This window comes from Xiphophorus hellerii, chromosome 3 (assembly GCF_003331165.1).
Source record: "Xiphophorus hellerii strain 12219 chromosome 3, Xiphophorus_hellerii-4.1, whole genome shotgun sequence".
Lineage (NCBI taxonomy): Eukaryota > Metazoa > Chordata > Actinopteri > Cyprinodontiformes > Poeciliidae > Xiphophorus > Xiphophorus hellerii.
In genome coordinates, this window is record NC_045674.1 from 25,348,052 (window position 1) to 25,367,251 (window position 19,200).

The 19,200-nt window shown below is 40.7% G+C and overlaps 1 protein-coding gene across 1 annotated transcript; it reads left to right on the forward strand.

The window, feature by feature from the left end:
• Positions 1-1,339: 1,339 nt before the first annotated feature.
• Positions 1,340-18,899, forward strand: has2 (hyaluronan synthase 2). The gene is made up of 4 exons (XM_032559605.1): positions 1,340-2,031; positions 12,592-13,218; positions 14,318-14,419; positions 14,547-18,899. The coding sequence occupies exons 2-4, from the start codon at positions 12,592-12,594 to the stop codon at positions 15,474-15,476; spliced, it is 1,659 nt and encodes a 552-aa protein (XP_032415496.1). The 5' UTR covers positions 1,340-2,031; the 3' UTR covers positions 15,477-18,899.
• The last annotated feature ends 301 nt before the right edge of the window (positions 18,900-19,200 follow it).

The following is a 19,200-nucleotide window of genomic DNA, read 5'->3' on the forward strand; positions in this document are numbered from 1 at the left end:
TAGCGCATAACTGTGAAGGAAAAGAACACAAGGATTTCAGCATTTTTTCTTTCTCTTTTTTTTTTTTTTTTTTACAATTAATAATATGAAAAATGTAGTCCGCACTTGTATTTTGTCTCTTTTACCCCAACAACCCTATAGCAGGAGGTGAAGACTCACTTTCCTTCTGAACAATGACCTCAAACAAAGAGCAGAGAAGCTACAATGGAAAGGTTTAGATCAAAGCATGATTGTGAGTTGGAATGGCCCAGTCAAAGTCCAGGCCTGAGTTCATTTGAGAATTTATTCTGGTTGAAACTTATACCTTATTGGTGTGATTTTTCTGACTACATCTTATAGAAAAACCTGTTGCTCCTAACCACTTCCAAAACTGAAGAAGCCTAGTGGATGGGATGTGAAACATCCTCAAGAACCAAGAGAGGAAGTTCAGTTGGCTTTTACTTAAATGTGGACTTTGATTATCATGCTCTGGAGTACTTGGAATCTAGACCAGTGTATAAGTTTTACTTCACTGGAGATCTGAAAAGTAAATGAAAAGTCAAGTGTTTTCTGGTGCAGAAAGTGAAATTCAAAAGCAAACTTTTTGATTTTGCAGCACGTGCATGTAGATTGGGGGTTTCCTTGCTCTGGTCCACTTCATATCCGTCACCTTAGAAATCCACGCTATCACTGGGATGATGGAATGAATCTAAAGAGAACGGAAAAGCGTCATTTTTGTCTGATTTTACAAAATCAGACTTATTTATGTGAAAGTTCTACATGTTCTGTGTACAATGACAGGGTTCACTGTATTGTTCTTCCGCGATAACCTCTCCGCAGCGCCACTGCAGTGCAGACAGGATCGACCGAGCTGCGTTCAGTGTAGAACAGCACCCCGTGCTGGTGAAAATCGTGAACTGCAGGCAGAGAATCAATGAGATGACTGAGATTCCAACATTCCACGTGCGTTATTTCCATACAACTCAGTTGTGATCTGGTTCTTCTTCCAGAGCCTCCTACTTTATAAACTAGTTGTATCTACTTCAGACTCCTCCACTGTCTCTATGCCAATCATCCTCTATTTGTTTTAAGCGCTATAATTAAAAATGTTGAAAGGTGGGGTGGAGGGGGGGCTGAATGGGCTGCATGCATCTATTGTGTCGCCACCTCTGGGAATCTGAGTGAGTTTCGATGGGTCTCTTTCTTATTCTGCCGCCTTTTTATTCAACCCATGCTCCTCCTTACACCCCCCTCCCCCCTCCAACAAACCTTCCCCCCTCACATTAAAACAACACGCCAATCTGTTTCAGTCCGGTAAAAAAAAAAAAAAAAAAAAAAAAAAGAGAAAAAAGAAGAAGTTTTCGAGCCACAGCAGTCATAAAGGAGGCTCCATACACAGACACACATACACACGCATCCCGTCTGGAAGGAATTAGACAGCTGAAACAGCGGCTGAGAGAGACTTTGGCCACTCTGTGTAACCTGGATGCTTGAGGAGACTAAAATACTTACCTTGATGCTCCCCAAGAGAGCTGAAGCTGGCTGCACAGATTTAATTACCAAAAAGTTACTTCTATTTTAAAAAAAAAAAAAATTCTAATTCATTTTTCATGAAGTTTTCTTACTTTTTTTTGTTTGCAACTTTTATAAACTTTTCTTGAAATATGACTAAAACTATTCAAAGTTGATGAAGATTTTTTTTTTAATTTTTTTTTTACAGCTTTGATTTGACTTAAACTTTTTTTCATATAGATAATGCCAAAGCTGACTGACAAGATGTTTGAATTCGTACACATCAAAGATGCACGTGGCTCCCGACTGATTAGTTAAAGGAGAAGCAGTGTCCCCTTTTCCCGAGGACAAGGATTGTTTTTTTATTACTATTATTAATAATAACCTTATTATTTATGAGGACAATATTGAGCGGATTCATGAGAATCACTGCCGCTCGAACTTTTTTGCCACTTTCTTCACGGGTGGACCTCTACCAGAGCTGACGGAGGTGACCGCATCCCCTCTGCGGACCAACTAGCGGACAGCAGCTGCGACAAGGTAGGCGGTCACTGTGGTGGAGTGACCCTGATGCCGAATGACCGATTTTAATGTCAACAGAAGACGAGCAAAGAAAAAGTTTTTATCAGCTTAATTAGTTATGTACATACCAGATGCTCTGATATGTTGACTGTTTAAATCATTTAAAGGTTAGTTGGTGTATTTGAATAATAGCTCGTGTCTGATATGAAGGTTTTTCAAACACAAGGACGCTGAACGCTTGGTGAGCTGGTTCACGTTTATCCGCCGCTACCTATTATAATATATTGAGTGGAGTTTGCGAACTTATATCATTCATTCATTGTAATTACTATACTCATTTTTCTTTTTAATATAATATATATATATATATATATATATATAGGTTCGAAAGGTATTTCTAAGTCTTCAGAAAGAAACGTCTGGAGTTCGGTTAAGAGTAAATACAATTTATGGGGAGTGCTGCGTCATTCCTTAGTATATTTTCTGAGCCAATGGTAAGGTTCCATCAAGAAATTAAAAGTAGAAGCGCGTAATTTGATGTCTTCGTGGGTTATAAACACTCACACGAGAGACCGCGGCATGGTCTTAAAGGGAAACCGTCAAGCTTTTTGTGAGGTTAAAAATGGGGGTGTGGCAATACGTCCAGTTCACCAGATAGTCGAGACCTGACATCGGTTTCCTGACAAGAGGATGAGATTTTACAGATACTTTAGGGGAAATCCGGTATTTGTGTTTCAGAAATCTCTATCTGTGTTTTAGAAAATATTTGCTAAATGAAGAAGGGACAGGTTTGGGATTCTTTATTTTGAACTAGAGCTGAAGAGTTTGCCAGCTGCTGTCTACTTCCAGGGCTCACAAATTCCCTGTCTTCTCTGGGTCTTTGTCACTGTACAACTAATCTGCATTTACACTAAATGAAGAGAAAGTCATCTACTGCAGGGAATGCATTTACTGTTTATAAATGATAAACAGAACCTAATGTCCAAGAGTCTGAGCCATCAATACAGAAGACATCATTTTATTGTTATTGTGGGTCTGGATTTGCTCTTGACACCGGGGGGTTCCCAGCTTACGACAACCACACTGGCATTATTATGAACATCTGTGCACCGCATATGCACATATAAATGGACATCTGTCACACTTTGACCTATTTGCTTCCTCTCTCCACCTACTGGGATCTCTGAGCGTCCAGATAGCCTACCACTTTTGGCTCCTGTACTGTATAACCCACACGAGGAATGCCCATCTGTTTGTTGGATGCCTGAGCATTCCTGACATTTATTCAAGTTGCACAAAAAAATAAATAAATGAATTCATCCCACACGTGGAATTCGCTTCCTACTGACCAGGGATATTGTTTCTTGATGCTGTTTAATTCCTCGAATATGCACCGTCAGCACTTCATGATGCCGGATTTGTAACGAGGAATTCACTTTTTTTTCTCTCTTTTTTTTTTTTTACCCAGTTTTAATAACAATTCCTAACACATTTTTTGAGACGCACACTTCAAAAGCAGAGGGACAACAAACACTCTCTTCTTTACTTTTCTGTATTTGTGAATGGACACAAACAGAAATATGCAGAGATCCTAATCTCAGCCCCCCCTGGGGGAGTTCCCATGCAGAGTGCGGACAGGAGCGCTGTCCCACTCCGGTGCTTTCCTGTGGTATCATTTTGCCTCAATTAGACAAGTAGGTCGTCTGGTAAAGGTAACATAAAATGACAAACGTTGAAAAGTAACAGTTTTGTGCTTGGTATAGAGTCATGCAAAAGCGCAGACTCATCAGTTTTCATCCACACGCGGCACTCAGCACTTTACTGCCTAACACAGGAAGGCATTCCATGGCTGCCCTCCATTAGGGCTTACAACAAGCCTCACGTGACATTTCTGCTCTCAGCAAGGGTCCTTCAGTGCACATAAGCCTCTGGGCTTCAGACTGCCAGGGTATGACTACTGAAGTTGGAGGACAGAAGTGCTTATATGTATAGCCCCCCCCTCCCTCCCTTCTACCAGCAGCACCAACTACCTCATGTATTCTCCTGCCATGTTTTTTTGTTTCCAGGTTCTCATCGGCAAAAATGCAGTGAAGTACCACAGCCGCCAGCCAGTAAAAGTGAAAATTTGGACGTGAGCGAGAGTTGGATTTAAATTCCCACTACGTCACACTGAGCCATGCAGAGTATCACGGGGAGGGTTAATGCCAGTGCACATTAAAAGCTGGTAATGTTAGTTCATTGCTGGACATCAAAATTTGTTGGTCTCTTTTAGCACTTGTAATTTTCAAGGTTTTATGCCGTATTTCTTAAATATTTTTTAAAAAATGAAGGCAATCCAGAAACAACTTCCTAAAATATATACAGTATATATACAGTATATAAAAACAACCCAATTTTGCGTCCGTGGCCAAAAACGTTTCTCGACTTTACCCTTTCAACTTTACAAGTACAGCTTTTAGATTTAGAAATCGGGTCATATATTTCAAAGATAATGAAATCGACGTAAGCACAAAAGCTTCGTTTGCTTGTGTGTTTTTTTTTCTTTTGGGGTGAAGCCACATGCAGCTTTGAAACGGTCTTGTCAGTGAAAGTGTTGATGAGGACAACACAGCTGATCAGGCCGCCGCTGTGATTGAATTAAAGAGATGAGCCGTTAGCTTGAAAGGGAGGGGTGCTTAAAATAACCCTCCTTTTGTCAACCAATACCTCCAAGAAAACTCATTCAGTCATCGTTGCTTTGCACATAAAATGCTTAAAATTTGGCGGTGATGTGATGTTACTGCTGGAACGATTGCATCCCAAGCCATTGTGCCCAAGGAGAGAGGAGAAGGCAGACTAGAAGATACGGCATCTACAAGGTCATCACAAGAAGATGATTTCACTGCCTTCAACAGTGCAGAGCTCGGTTAATAATGGCAGCAGGCAGGTAGGAGAGTAGAAGAGCAGCAAAGAAGCCCTTTCTCTTTAAGAACAAGATCAAGACAAACTGGAGTTTTTCGGGAAGTGCCAGGATCGGACTGCAGAAGACGGGTGTAAATGTGTTTTCTCAGAAGAAGCCCACTTCTGATTGCTTTCAACAGAGGAGAGGTTGACACTACCAAGAGTCATCCGTCATGTTTCAAGAGACGCGTCCCGAGACGCTTCCTGCATCGGATTGGCTCTTGTCGAAGGCGGTGGGCTCGCTTACAGTTTTCTGCTTGTCCACTCACAGGTTTTAATTTTGTCCATTATCTGTTTGCCTGAATTAGCCGTTGTTATTTGAGTTGCCATGACAAGAGTCTCCCAGTCTGTGCTGGTGGTGGTGGTGGGGTGGGGTTCATCTATTTTAGAGCACCATTGATAGCAGACTGGTGTCTTTGTTAGGCCACTGAAGACACTTAACAATGTGGGTTAAATTGTACTCTCTTTTTTTTTGGAGACTTTTTGTGGGAAACTTTTTATTGGCTTCAGACGCAAGAGTAACAGAACTCGCTGGAGTTATATTACTAGGACTTTTAAGAATTAAAACACTTAGTCCCATATCAGATGCGCAGTAGAAATGAATAGCAAACAGCTGTCCGGACAAAGATCTCGCTATACTAGAAAAGATTTTTGGCTGCACCACATTTGAACATCTGGCTTCTCAGAATCTGCCACAGCGGTGGAGCTGCGTTGCCACAGCTGGCAGTGGATAAAGTTAGGTGTGCTAACAAGGACTTAAAAGTATTTTTGAGCAAGAAAAATACAAGTAAGAACTAAAAGTGGACTTCTTAAATTTTTGCCCACAGGCACGGAGTCTCAGAGAACAACTCTGGAATGAGGAGGGAAGTGATTAGCATAAAGCAGGGGGATTTTTTTATGATGTGCTTTCTGCAGCTCATCTCAATCATGTAGCGGCATTGTCACTCAGTGGGAGGTGGTAGCATTTAGTTCTGGCTCTTGTAATGACAAAGATTCCACAAACAGAGGCAAACTGTGACCACAGAGGGGGTTTATGAATGGGGCAGCAGAAGAAGAATGGGATAGATGATGTAGTGTGGGGGGTCTGCCACTGTCTGGCTCTGTCTTTGAAAACCCACTTGACCTTTTAGTTCATTCGGAGCCGTCAATTCACAGTTGAACAATCTACATAGTAATGCAGAGCTTTCACTATGGCACCGGTGAAGTACCAATTTTAAGCTGGGTCTTTGGGCGCTTTGACACCATCAACCTTTCCTAAAAGCAGATGATTTAAATTCCTTTCCACTCATGTATGGGAAGTTCCAAGAAGAAGGCTGTTTATAGCGCGGGTCTTTTCAGAAGCAGGTTGTAGGGTCTGTATCAATGCAAAAGCATGTTGTACAGCAGCTTTTTAGAACAGTAGCCGTTTCTTAGACAGAAACGGCCTTCCAACAAGGCAAGGCAATTGATTTGTTTGGCATATTTTAAGCTACAGGGCGATTCAAAGTGATTAGAAGGAAAATGAAATGAAGTGACAAAAACTGGCAAAGTAAAGGAAAACGAAACAGATTATAGTTTATAATGTTCCAGTGATAATAAATCAAAGGCAACTCTGATCAAATGGAGTTTAAGTCTTAATTTAAAGTAATTCAATGTTTCGGCTTTTTTGCAGTTTTCTGGAAGTTTGTTGCAGGCTAGTGGATCATATAGAAGCTGAATGCTGCTTCTCCATGCTTGGTTCTTGTTCTGGGGATGCAGAGCAGAACCAGAACCTTTCAGACCTGAGAGGTCTGAAAGGTTAATGCAACAACAGCTTTAATGTATTTTGGCGCAAAGCCAATCAGCAATTTAAAAACTGACGACAGTATTTTAAAGTTATTCTCTGAGCTAAAGGGAGCCAGTGTAAAAACATTAGAACTGGGGTGATGTGCTCTGCCTCCCTGATTTTAGTGAGCAGCATTCTGGATCTGATGCCGTTGTCTGACCAACGTTTTAGGCAGACCTGTGGAGACACTGTTGCAGTAATCTGTTCAACTAAAGAAAAAAGCATGGATGAATTTGTCAAGATCTTGCTGGGACATTAGACCTTTAATCCTGGAAATGTTTATCAGGTGGTAGAAGGCTGACTTTGTAATTGTCTTTATGTGTCTCTGAAGAATCAGGTCCACCATAAGACCCAGATTTTGGGCCTAGTCAGTCATTTGTAGCTGTAAAAGCGGAACCTGTGTGTTGACTCTTGATAATTTCTCTTTTGTTCCGAAAATAATCACTCCATTTTTTTTCTGTTCAGCTGAACAGAACCATTGCACGTGGGCCAGTTTCAGGTTGCCGTTCTCATTTGACTATTATTTCATTCTTGATTTTTACTGTGACTATTGCCGATTTTTGATCTTGCAAACAAAGAGAAGCAAACCACGCTGCAGCGTGTAATCCAGACAGCACTCTTAACTGATAATTGTGCTCCATCTTGTGTTTTGCTCAAGGACGTCTCAGCCTTTCACGCACCACAACAGTCATGGGGACCACATCCACATCCAGTCCTCTTTAACTGCACCCTGGTCTTTTGCAGTGCAGGCCAGACACATTCATTCTGACAACTTAGTGCTCACATCAAAACATCCAGACGTCTTTGCACACATGGTTTTTGTATTGGCAAAAACAGCGATACACTTGAGGTTTCAAACATGTATGAGCTCATCTGGTCGCCTCTGCTAACATGATAAAGAGCATAATATGAACTTGTACAATATTTTGTTTGTTGATCAAAACATTTGATACAACCAATCGAATAGGTCTTTTTATTTGTTTATAGCTATTTTTGACTTACACGTCAGTGCCTGTGTATGATCACATTCAGACAATTAAATTACTTCCCCCATCCCCGTGGCTAAAAATGTAACCTGGCAAAAGTTACATTTGTAAAAAGTTCTGAGCTGTTGATTTGTGAGTCTTTTCTGAAGCAAAAAAATCTGAGTTTAGAGCTGTTTCAGCTTCCCTGAGACCAGCAACCTCTGTTGACTCAAGGTGCCTCAGATTTACACCCTGACCAGACCGTACAGTAATGACACATACACTCCGATGCGTGTGTAGCAGGACCCCCGTGAAGAAACGCGCAGAAACTCTGGTGAGCCTTGTTATATTTTACAGGCCTTGACCTGGAACCCCGCTGAAAGAGACTGCACGGCTCTCCTGTGAGTTCAGTTGAACTGTCTCCTCCTTTCTGCAGCAGCAGACACAGCACATCTCTTCATATTGTACAGATCACGCTTCGATGCAGTTGTTATTGAAACCCTCGGCCAGCAGAGATGTGATGGCTTTCACGTTTCTCCCCAACAGCGTGCACACACAGCGGTCTCCTGTTCTGTAGCATAATGGTATTTCAGCATATGGCAAACGTGTTAACTTTGATGAATCACTACGAGTTCCATCCAAATGTTTTCACGCCCCATTTTTTACAATTTAGACACATCACAACCACAGACTTAAAACAATGTTTTTGAGATTTTATGTGATAGACCAAACACATTGGTGCATAATTGCTGGAATTAAAAAAAAAAATCCTCCAAGGTGTGTCTTGCATATGTATTTAGCAATGTCACATTGTGTGTTTGCAACCTGCATGTAGGCCACAAATTTCAAAATCGTACTTTTGCTTTTGGTTGCAGTGACCTGTGACTCAACAGGTTTTGTAATCCAGCCCCACTTTAAACCTGTTCAGTGTCCACTGCATACCTGGAGTCCATTTTCTAAATATGTGCCTTTTAAAGAGAATTGGATCCACTAGATTTTATTTAGGAGGACTATTTGTAAAAAAAGAAAAAAAAAAGAAACAAAACTTAAAAACCTTCTTTGACTTCATCGCTGTTCTGTGTTGGTATATTATAGCAAATGCATTCAAACTTGACAGGACAAACATTCCAGGGGGTATGAATACATTTGTACCTCCAACCAAGAAGACAAACAGATGTAATCTGAAATGATGAGTTAATGTCACCTACAGCTCAGCAAAAGAATCTGAGTTTTTGTGGCTGTATCTTAGCACACTGATGCAGAGACTCCAGTAGAACTCAAAAAATATATTTATCAATGCTAGTGCAAGGACATTCTTAGGAATGTGCTCCAAAACGTAATCGATTTTGGCAACTGTGATATTCAAGAAAAAAAAACATGTTGATCCAACATTTTGCAATTCATTTGCTATATGATCAGTGGGAGTTTCTGAATAGCCGTGCCAACCAAAATTGCCTGTGAAACATGGTATTCCTATTCTGTGTCCTACAAGCTGAACTACTCTCACTTCTAAGGATGTTAGAATCTGCAGGAAAAAGATATGTTACAATATTGCTGCTGAGTTAACGTTCAATGTACTTTTTAGACAAGCAGAAAATTCAAAATACTCAACTTTATTATTACAATTTAATCATATTTTCTTTCCCAATGTTATCTTCTAAAAATGTCATAACGATTTACACCAAAAATAATCCTAACATACAAATAAAGAGCCAAAACCTTTAATTAAAACAGTTTTACTCTGTAGACCAATAGGAAATAGCAAATAGACTCCCAAAACATTCAATTTTTTGTATATTCACAGTTGAATTTGTCACGCGAACCACTCTTCACAGAGAAAGGAGATAGGTTGTTGGGGACCTTCGGTGATTCTCCCATGTCTGGAGACATAAAAACAAACAAAAAGCTTGGGTTGATATCATCCCGTGACAACGACACCCACAGCTTGAACAGATAAATGTCACGTCTTCTGACACGCAAAGATGTGTCCCCAAGAGACAGCATCATCGCCGTGCCGATGACAACCTCCGCGGTCACGGACAGCGCTCCCTCGGAAGTTTTATCTCTCAGGGACTCCCTGCAGTCTGCAGCTAATCTTTCAGTTCTCTGAGCTAATTGTTGGTTTGACCTTTGCGAGATAACACACACCCAGGGCAGCAGATGTAACGTGAGGAAGATCAAGGCTTTCTGATGTTCATTTTGCTGTTTGAAAAGATACAGCACAACTCCTGTCCTTATACATTAAATATATATATGCATACCAAGAATTTTTAATGTGTATCTTCAACTATACACATCAGGACAAATTTTCTCCTGAGTTCTTTCAAAACTGACTCAAGGAGGCGAGGTCACAGGGTTCATTCCACTCTCCCCGATGTTGGTAAACCAGTATATACACAGCACTCGCCCACATCCAAAAGCGGGAGCCGGTCATAACAACTGCTGAAAATGTACATTCTCACAGACAGACTGACTGACTTTCTTTCTTCTTTTGGTGTAACGGCCTCTTTAAAATGACCGTTTTGTGTGTTTTGCATGGGTGAGTATCGGGGGGCCTCGTAAAAGAGTGGTTGACATTAAGAGCCTCGCCACGTGCCAGAGCAGCCGCGCTGTTCTTTATTCATACGGGTGTGTGTCAGTCTGAACTAAAGTTATCTCCCTGTTGTTACACTTCTCCATTTATCTACTTCTGTTACCTACTTTCGTTTGCGTCTTTCGCTTTAGTTTTCCGTCCCCTCCCGCCATCTGTCTTGCGAGTTTAGGCGCGGCGTGTTGAAGTCTTGCCAAATCACAAACAGCACTTGACTTTGTGCATCATTGTTCTGATGACCGTGTTTGCCAGATTTAAGGTGCTTCACAAAGTAATCACATACCCTTGAACATTTTTATAGGGTGTTTTTTTTTACTCCTCCAATTGGAATTCAATGAGTCTGATGCAAAATACATTACATTAAATCATATAGGCAATTTATGCATGGCACAGAACCTCAAAAGATATTCGCACCACTTGGATTTTCTCACATTTTCTCATGTAAAAACACAATCTTTGGATTTTAAGATAAAAAGGGGAATGCTCGCCTTCAGCTGGGGCAGATAAGGTGAAGATAGAGTTAAATGCAGGGCAATCCTAGAAGAAAGACTTCAGACTGAATCAGATCCTATCGCGGGATAGTCGGAGAGTCATGCTTGTCAGCTGTAGCCAGAGTATTTATACTGAAGATATTTAATGATGAGATCATTCTGTCTACACTTTATGAACCTGATACTCCTGCCCTCCTTTTTATGCATTCAGGATAACAATAAACAAGAATCTACGCATGTGCTGCAGTCAAGGTTGACCTTCCAGCAGAACAATGATCCTAAACATACAACCCGAGCTACAGTGAGGTTCAAAGTTAGCTTTTAAAGGATTATGCACTGCATGTTTTAGATGTCACCTTGATTCAACACTCCTAAACAAGGACCGGAGTTGTACACCAAAGGTTTGGATCGACTCACATTCGTGCCTGTGTGGCTTCTGACACGTGAAAAAAAAAGTTTTGGGAACATGAATACTTTTGCTCAGCACTGTACATGTCCTTTACACAGGAGCTGCCAGTATGATTTCACTTCATGTTTTTTCTATTAGACTCACTGTATGCACACATGGAAAAGTGCCTTCATCTAGTGCACCTAAAGAGGCACCCTACTGAGTCACTGACTCGGTAGCATTGGACCTAAAGGTTACCGAAGGAACTAATTTTCCTATAATAATGTTTATAAGGAATCACAGAAGGGAAGAGGCACTAACGGAGCATTAGGAAATTTAAGAGATCTTGTCTCTTTCTTCCCACGAAGATACAAACAGATGACATCAGAGGGTGGTCCGCTCTGCCTTGAGCCGAGCCGAGGCCACGCAGAGTGGGTCTCCGTTGGTCTGCCAAACAGATGTTGGTAGCAACGTAATGAGGGCTTCAAGCAGACCTCAGGAGTTTGAGCTGAAGATTGTTTTCTTTGTTTTTGTTTGTTTGATTGTTTTTTTTTTTGCAAAAAGATTAGACAGAAAAAAAGCAGGACAAACATTCATAAAAACAAACAGTTATCCTGCATACTGCTTTGAGCCCTTACTGTATTCAAAGTCTTACTCAACAGTTTTCTCTTTAAACATTACAGAACACTGATATCAATCACTAGTGCTTTCTGTTACTCCCTGTTGTGATAGTTGGCTGCCGCATCCAGTTTGCTGGTTAATTAGGTCAAGAAAACTTGTAATGTACACCCATCCACATTAAAAGAGACATGGAACAATTGCCTACTCTTGACTGTGTGACATTTAGACAAGGATTGTGGGGACAGACAGCGAGCCGGAGAGAGTACAGGGGAAAGAAAAACAACTTCCCCCTTTACCTGAGTTAGTATGTTTTATAGAAAGGTGGAAGGCATTTGGAGTTACAGATAGTCTGACATCTTTGGGGTGAATACTGAGCATAAATCAACAAAGCAACCAAGTATTACCTTATTGTTCTTGTCAAAACCTTAAAAAGCGACCACACAAGTGGTCACAACTAACCTGCAACAAACCGTTTATGGTGAATATTAGCTGTAATGAATTGTATTTACTGAATTCTTGTGTTTTATCCAATGCGTAGGTGTGCTTGTTCTCCCTTAACAAGAACCAGTTCTAACTCCCAGTCGCCCAGGGTAAACTGAACTAACTCATTTTCATTCTTCACCCACATTCACAGCTCCAACATTTTTATTCCCCCCAGGTTCGCTCACATAGGATGTATTTTACTGAAAAAGCAGCTGTTGTAATTGATTTTTGCCTCTTTTCATTCATCATCCCTCCCATCAACCTAAATAAACACCTTCCTGTCTTCTTCTCCGTAGATGAAGTGTCAGAGAGTCCTGAGCTACCTGAGGATATTTGGGACCACCATGTTCGGCGTGTCCCTCCTGGTGGGAATCTCCACAGCCTACATCATGGGCTATCAGTTCTTCACCACAGCCCACAATTATCTGTCCTTTGGCTTGTATGGTGCTATTTTGGTCATCCACCTCGTCATCCAGAGCCTCTTTGCACTCCTGGAACACAGGAACATGCGGCGCTCCTTGGAGACACCGATCAAACTGAGCAAGTCCTTGGCGTTGTGCATTGCTGCTTACCAGGAGGATGCAAACTACCTTAGAAAGTGCCTGGTGTCTGTGAAGAGGCTGACGTACCCGGGGATCAAAGTTATCATGGTGATCGATGGGAACTCCGACGACGACATGTACATGATGGAGATCTTTAAGGAAGTCATGGGATGGGACAAGTCAGTGTCGTACGTGTGGCGGAGCAATTACCACGTCAAAGGTCCGGAGGAGACTGACGAGAGCTACGCCGAGAGCCTCCAGCAAGTCTCCAGGACCGTGCTCAGCAATAAATGTGTGTGCATCATGCAGAAGTGGGGAGGCAAAAGAGAGGTCATGTACACAGCCTTCAAAGCACTGGGAAGGAGCGTGGACTATGTACAGGTAAGGCTTAGCCATTTAAGCAGGATAAAAGGTATCAGTTCAGCAGATTAACTCCACTATACCAAACATTAGGTGGCAAATGAAGAGGGGAGCTGTGTAAATTAGACCAGGGGATATGCAGTCAACAGAAGCATACACTGAGCATGAGGAGGAAAGAGAGCAAAAAGACATGTGGTAGGAGAAGGGAGAAAAGGGGGGCTGCACAAAGCCAAACACGAGCTCCACAAAGAGCCTTTTGTGTTCCTTTTAGCCAGACGGTGACTGGATGCATCGTGTTGTGAAGTGAGGCGTAAAAAAGGGCAGCAGCAGCTGATGCTTAAGTGTAATACCAGATCGGTTTCATGGGGTTCAAGGTTACATCACATCGCCGATGTTCTAAATCAAACCCTGAACCTGTGTAAGACAAGAGATTGGCATGGGTATTCTGTGACTTACTAACAAGTTTAGCTTGATTAAAACTTAATTATTATAAAAGAAACACAAAGTTTGTAAATCTTGCAGTGAATCTCTTAGTGAACAAATGCACTAACCAATGACACCAACTGTCATTAGCTGAGTGTTTTCACATCTGTCGATATTGCGAGTAGAAATTGAGGTAAAATACACATCATAATAAGCTAACACAATGCTTTTATCAATTATTAGATACAAAAAAATGTGGCGTTTGGAAGTAAACAAGCCACACACCTGCAACAGACTTGTGCCTTCCAAACAACATCCGTTAAACAGAGATCTTGAAGGATCATGTCGGTACTCTCCACCGTTTAGGAATTAGTAAGAAATCCCTGCACTCCCACTACCATCAAGTTCGGTCTGTAACAGATTCCTTTGTTAATGGGGATTTGGCGGCAGGTTTCTTTTTTTTTTTTTTTTTTTTCCCCCATCAACTGATTTTCTTTATCAGGAAAACGACCTTTTATAGAAGAAATGGAGTGAGCATCTGTAAAAGACCGAACAGGAGAGGCAATTATAGTTGAAAGCAGATCTCTGGTGGTTGTTGTAAAACCTTTGGCTGTACTATTTCTCTTAAGTAAGGTAATGAAGATTGTGTCTTATCTTTGATGTATAAACGCAACTAACCCGCTTTTTTTTTTCTCAGGTGTGCGACTCGGACACCATGCTGGACCCAGCATCATCAGTGGAGATGGTGAAGGTTTTAGAGGAGGACCCAGTGGTCGGAGGTGTTGGAGGAGACGTACAGGTAGGGTAACAAAACTATGTTCTCGTGCTTTTAGATATCTTGAACTTCAGTTTGACACCAAAAAAACTAAGCAAATGCCATGTTTAGACTTAATATCTGTCCCTTTGCCCTCTAATTTTTTCTGTAGATCTTGAATAAATACGAATCGTGGATCTCCTTCCTGAGCAGCGTTCGCTACTGGATGGCCTTCAACATTGAGCGGGCTTGCCAGTCATACTTCGGTTGTGTTCAGTGCATCAGCGGACCTCTGGGAATGTACAGGAATTCTCTGCTGCACGAGTTTCTTGAAGATTGGTACAATCAGACCTTCATGGGATCCCACTGCAGCTTTGGGGATGATCGCCACCTTACGAACCGAGTACTCAGCCTTGGGTATGCGACCAAATACACTGCACGGGCAAAGTGCCTTACGGAGACACCCATTACGTATTTGCGATGGCTAAATCAACAGACTCGATGGAGTAAGTCTTACTTTAGGGAATGGCTTTACAACTCCATGTGGTTCCACAAGCATCATCTGTGGATGACATACGAGGCGGTGATCACAGGATTCTTCCCGTTTTTCCTCATCGCCACCGCAATCCAGCTCTTCTTCCAAGGACGACTCTGGAATATTTTGTTGTTCCTGCTCATCGTGCAGGCAGTGGCGTTGATCAAGTCATCGTTCGCGAGCTGCCTCAGAGGCAACATTGTCATGGTGTTCATGTCTTTTTATTCAGTACTGTATATGTCAAGCCTGTTGCCGGCCAAAATGTTTGCAATCGCGACTATTAACAAGTCAGGCTGGGGGACCTCTGGGAGGAAAACAATAGTGGTGAACTTTATTGGCCTGGTTCCAATAACTATCTGGTTCACCATCCTTTTTATTGGGCTTATTTACACAATAATCCAACAGACCAAAAAACCCTTTCCTCAATCTGAGGAGATTGTGCTCATCGTTGGGGCAGTAGTCTATGCCAGTTACTGGGTGATACTGCTCACACTATACGCCGTTCTTATAAACAAATGTGGAAAGAGGAAGAAGGAAACTCATTATGACATGGTGCTGGACGTATGACCCAAAGACAAAAACACACCACTAACCACTGAAATATCTTCAGTATTTTTATATCCCTGTTTACAAAGATTGTCTATGCAGAACAACTCTGGTGGCAAAACTGAGTTCTACCACAATGGACAAGAAAAATGGTTTATCTGTGACCATTAAATCCCTAACCTTGGAGAAGTGGAGGCTAACTGGGCATCTTCGAGAACCAAGAGGGGCAAATTTGCCGTTGTTATCAAAGTTGGCTTAAAAGAGTGCTAGGCTTTGTAATGTTAGCTACCTCTTACTTTTGTCGTATCCACTGGGCATCTGTCTAATGTAAGTAACTTAGCCAGAGAAACTGTGGATTCGTAGCTATTCTCTTGGGGTTTAAACTTGACCAGGAAGAAGACTTTTCTCCCAGAGAGTCATTGTCACCAAGAAATATCTGCACCCCACAAATTGAGAATGTTCCGTGTGTTTCTGCGTTGAAAGAGAGCTGTGCGACTGCCAGTTTGTCTCCACTATCTAGCAACTGCACAAAGACTATTGCAAGAGGCACCGCCTCTGAGCAACTAGTGTTACTAAAGCAACCAAGTCGTTGTTCTTGTTTTTTCTTTCTTTCTTTCTTTGTTTCTTTCTTTTTACCACATCAACACGCAGTGGGGTAATAGGCATTTAACATGAAAATGTTTTTCTCACCAAATATATTTTTACTGGGGCCTATTGAAATGACACAGGGAAGCAATGAAGGCATTTACTGAAATTCATTCAGGCGGTTCTGTTTCAATTGGATTCAAGTCCAGAGATTAACTGGACCAATAAAGCATTTTTAATGTCTTTCTTGGGAAGCAGATGAGAATTTCCTTGGCTGCGTGAACACTGGCCTGCTTGAGAAATCCATCCTTTCATCATCATCTTTAGATTCTTATCAAGAAATCCGGTGCTTCCTACCGTGATTATCCTACCTCCAAACCTCACTCCCAGTACTCCCAGTGTTTTATTCACTCGTCCAAGTGTTTTGCTGCGGAGTCATAAATCTCAAGTTTTTTCCTTCAGCAGTGGAGTCTTGTGCGATGGCTGGGCGTAGAAATCTGAAAATTGAAAACTGATTGGTTACCTTTTCTCTCATCTTTTTTTTCTTTTGCAGCTTCTGTTTTCATATTTTTAATAATTGCCGTTGGCGTCACTCCATTTCACTAAATATAATTCAACTTTACAGGCACACTTCTTTTTTTGAGTTCTTTGTATGTGTGTGTTTTACGTTGGTGGCTGACAAACGGTGGGACTTTCACTAATACGCTATTAGCATATTTACAGAGAAAACGTTTCTGTGTTGCATACCTATTTCCCCAACCTGTACACACAAAATGAATTAGTTTTCCTAAACCGAACCACTGCACTGGTTCGGTTTTGTTTCAGTGTATTTGTTGCTCTTGGGATGATGTGCTGGTGTGCCTTCTCAGTGTTTTTTTAACAGTTACAGTGGAAGTTTACAAAGCACAAAGGGCTTTAAAATGGAGAGCTGCTTTTCAGCTGCACTCATGTCGTATGGGATGCATCCGGAGCCAAACCTGTGAACTGCACCTGCTTTTAAAGGGTCAGAGCCTGTCTGAAGTGTATTAATCTCTGAGATGTATCGGCCAACCTGCGAGGTTCTATTCACAACAACTCGTACTGTGAAGTATCAATGCTGCTCATGGCACTGTGCTGCAGGAATAGTGGAGGGATTCCATGTATCATGCAGCGGCTCATGAAACACTCTTCACTTTTTAATTTTAGCAGACACCATAAACATCTGAAAGTGACAACAGACTAAGGTAACCTTCCCTTTATTTTAGTGCCAAGAGAAACAGAGTACTTGCTGTTATTGCATTGGAATGTACTCCGGAGTAAGACACATCATCCATCACAGTTACTGCAAACGTCCCTCTTCCGTCAGCAGGCCTAAATTTAGCAATGACTGATGACTCGTTTTTAGCAACTTTAGAATTAGCATGGATGTTGAATGTAAATCGGTGTATTGAGTAATGTTTGGAAGTGATCCCATATGACATGACTGCAGGACTTCTCAGTGTTTACAAGATGATATATTTTTAACTTGATCAGATGAACATATGACCACAAACGAAAGACTTTGTATTGCTGCTGCTGTGACTTTTTTCTTTTTTTTTTTTTTTTGCTAAAACAATGTCTATTGTTTGCAAATGTTCTTTAAACGTATAAATTAGGACTGTGTGTTACAAAAAGAAAACGGTTTGTAGCAGTCCTACTGATAGTATATTTATTACAACCTAGTTGACTGATGACCACCAAGATGATGAGGGGACCGATTCCAATCCGAGGAGTGTGATTTTATATATATATATATATATATATATATATATATTTTTTTTTTTTTTTTTTTTTTTGCTTCCCACCGACCTTTGGTCCCTTTCCAGAACTAAACAGTACACGCCCACGCCTGTTTGCGCCGCTGGACTCTGTGCAAGGAATGGAGTGTAGGTGAAAGAAGAAGTTGTTACTGTGGGGAAAAGTACTACCTGATCATAGGAATGTAAATAAGGGCACTTGATGGAAGGGAACATCGTTTCGGGATGAAACAAGTCCACTGTTTGCTGTGGATTAGGAGCTGATATGAGTTTAAATTTTATGCACTTTTGTTTTGCGTCTCTCCTGTCCTCCGGTGTGATGCTTGACATAACCAAGACAAAAATAATACCTCTCTGCGTTGCATCAAGGTGTCACGATGCTGTCCGAAAAACTGATGCAATAGGATGGATTCTAGGAGTTTATGAGATGTTTGTGATAATAAGTATAAAACTGTCCATGTTTTTCTACAGAGTTCCACATAAAGAACTCTATAGAACTGGAAGAGCTGGATTTTTTTTTTTTTTTTTTTTTGCCGTGTGTCATTTCTTTGCTGTAGCAGTATTTTGACTTTGTATTTCAATGCCTTTTTGTATGTAGACATTTTTTGCCCTATTTTTTTTTTTGCTTATATACCAAAGAATTTAGTTTTTATTTTCATTCATATTTTTGTAAGAAAAGGAAAGTATTTGCTGTACTTTTAACTGTTTCCACAGGTACTTGTATATCTGACCAAACAATGTGAAATTTTTGAGCTGGGAGAGTGAGTTTTTTCTGCAATAACAATGGTAAAAATGCAATTTGTTGGAATAAGTTATTGTTTTTTTATTATTATTATTATTATTTGTATTTTAATAGACAAGCATCATATTTATTTAAGATGATCCTCTGCTTTATTGCAAAAAAATCTCTAAAATATTGTCAAGTACATATCAAATCACCAGATTACATTTCTACACTGCAAAAATAAAATGGATACTTTCAGTTTTGTTTCATTTATCACAACAAAATAACTCTTGGTCTTTCTACGTTGATAAATAAAAATCTAAGGTGCCTTCAATAATTAATAAAGGTGAAACAGACCAATCAGTTTTGTCTCCATTTTGTCGGCTAAATACTTTATTCTTTGTCTGAAAATGCCTTATGGAGAAATTATATATTAAACAAATGAGGTTTGGTATTATTTAAAGGTGTAATAAAAGAGATTTACATTAAAAAAAACATGTTTCTGTCTTCCATAACTAATCATGGTATGCTAAAAAGGAATTTTTATTGACTTTCTTTTTGTGCAGGATTTCTTTTTTGCAGTGTTCCCTTCTACTATTGTAAATCCTGGGGTTTTTTTGCGTGTTAAAATAAATTCAATTACTAATATACTCTTAAACTA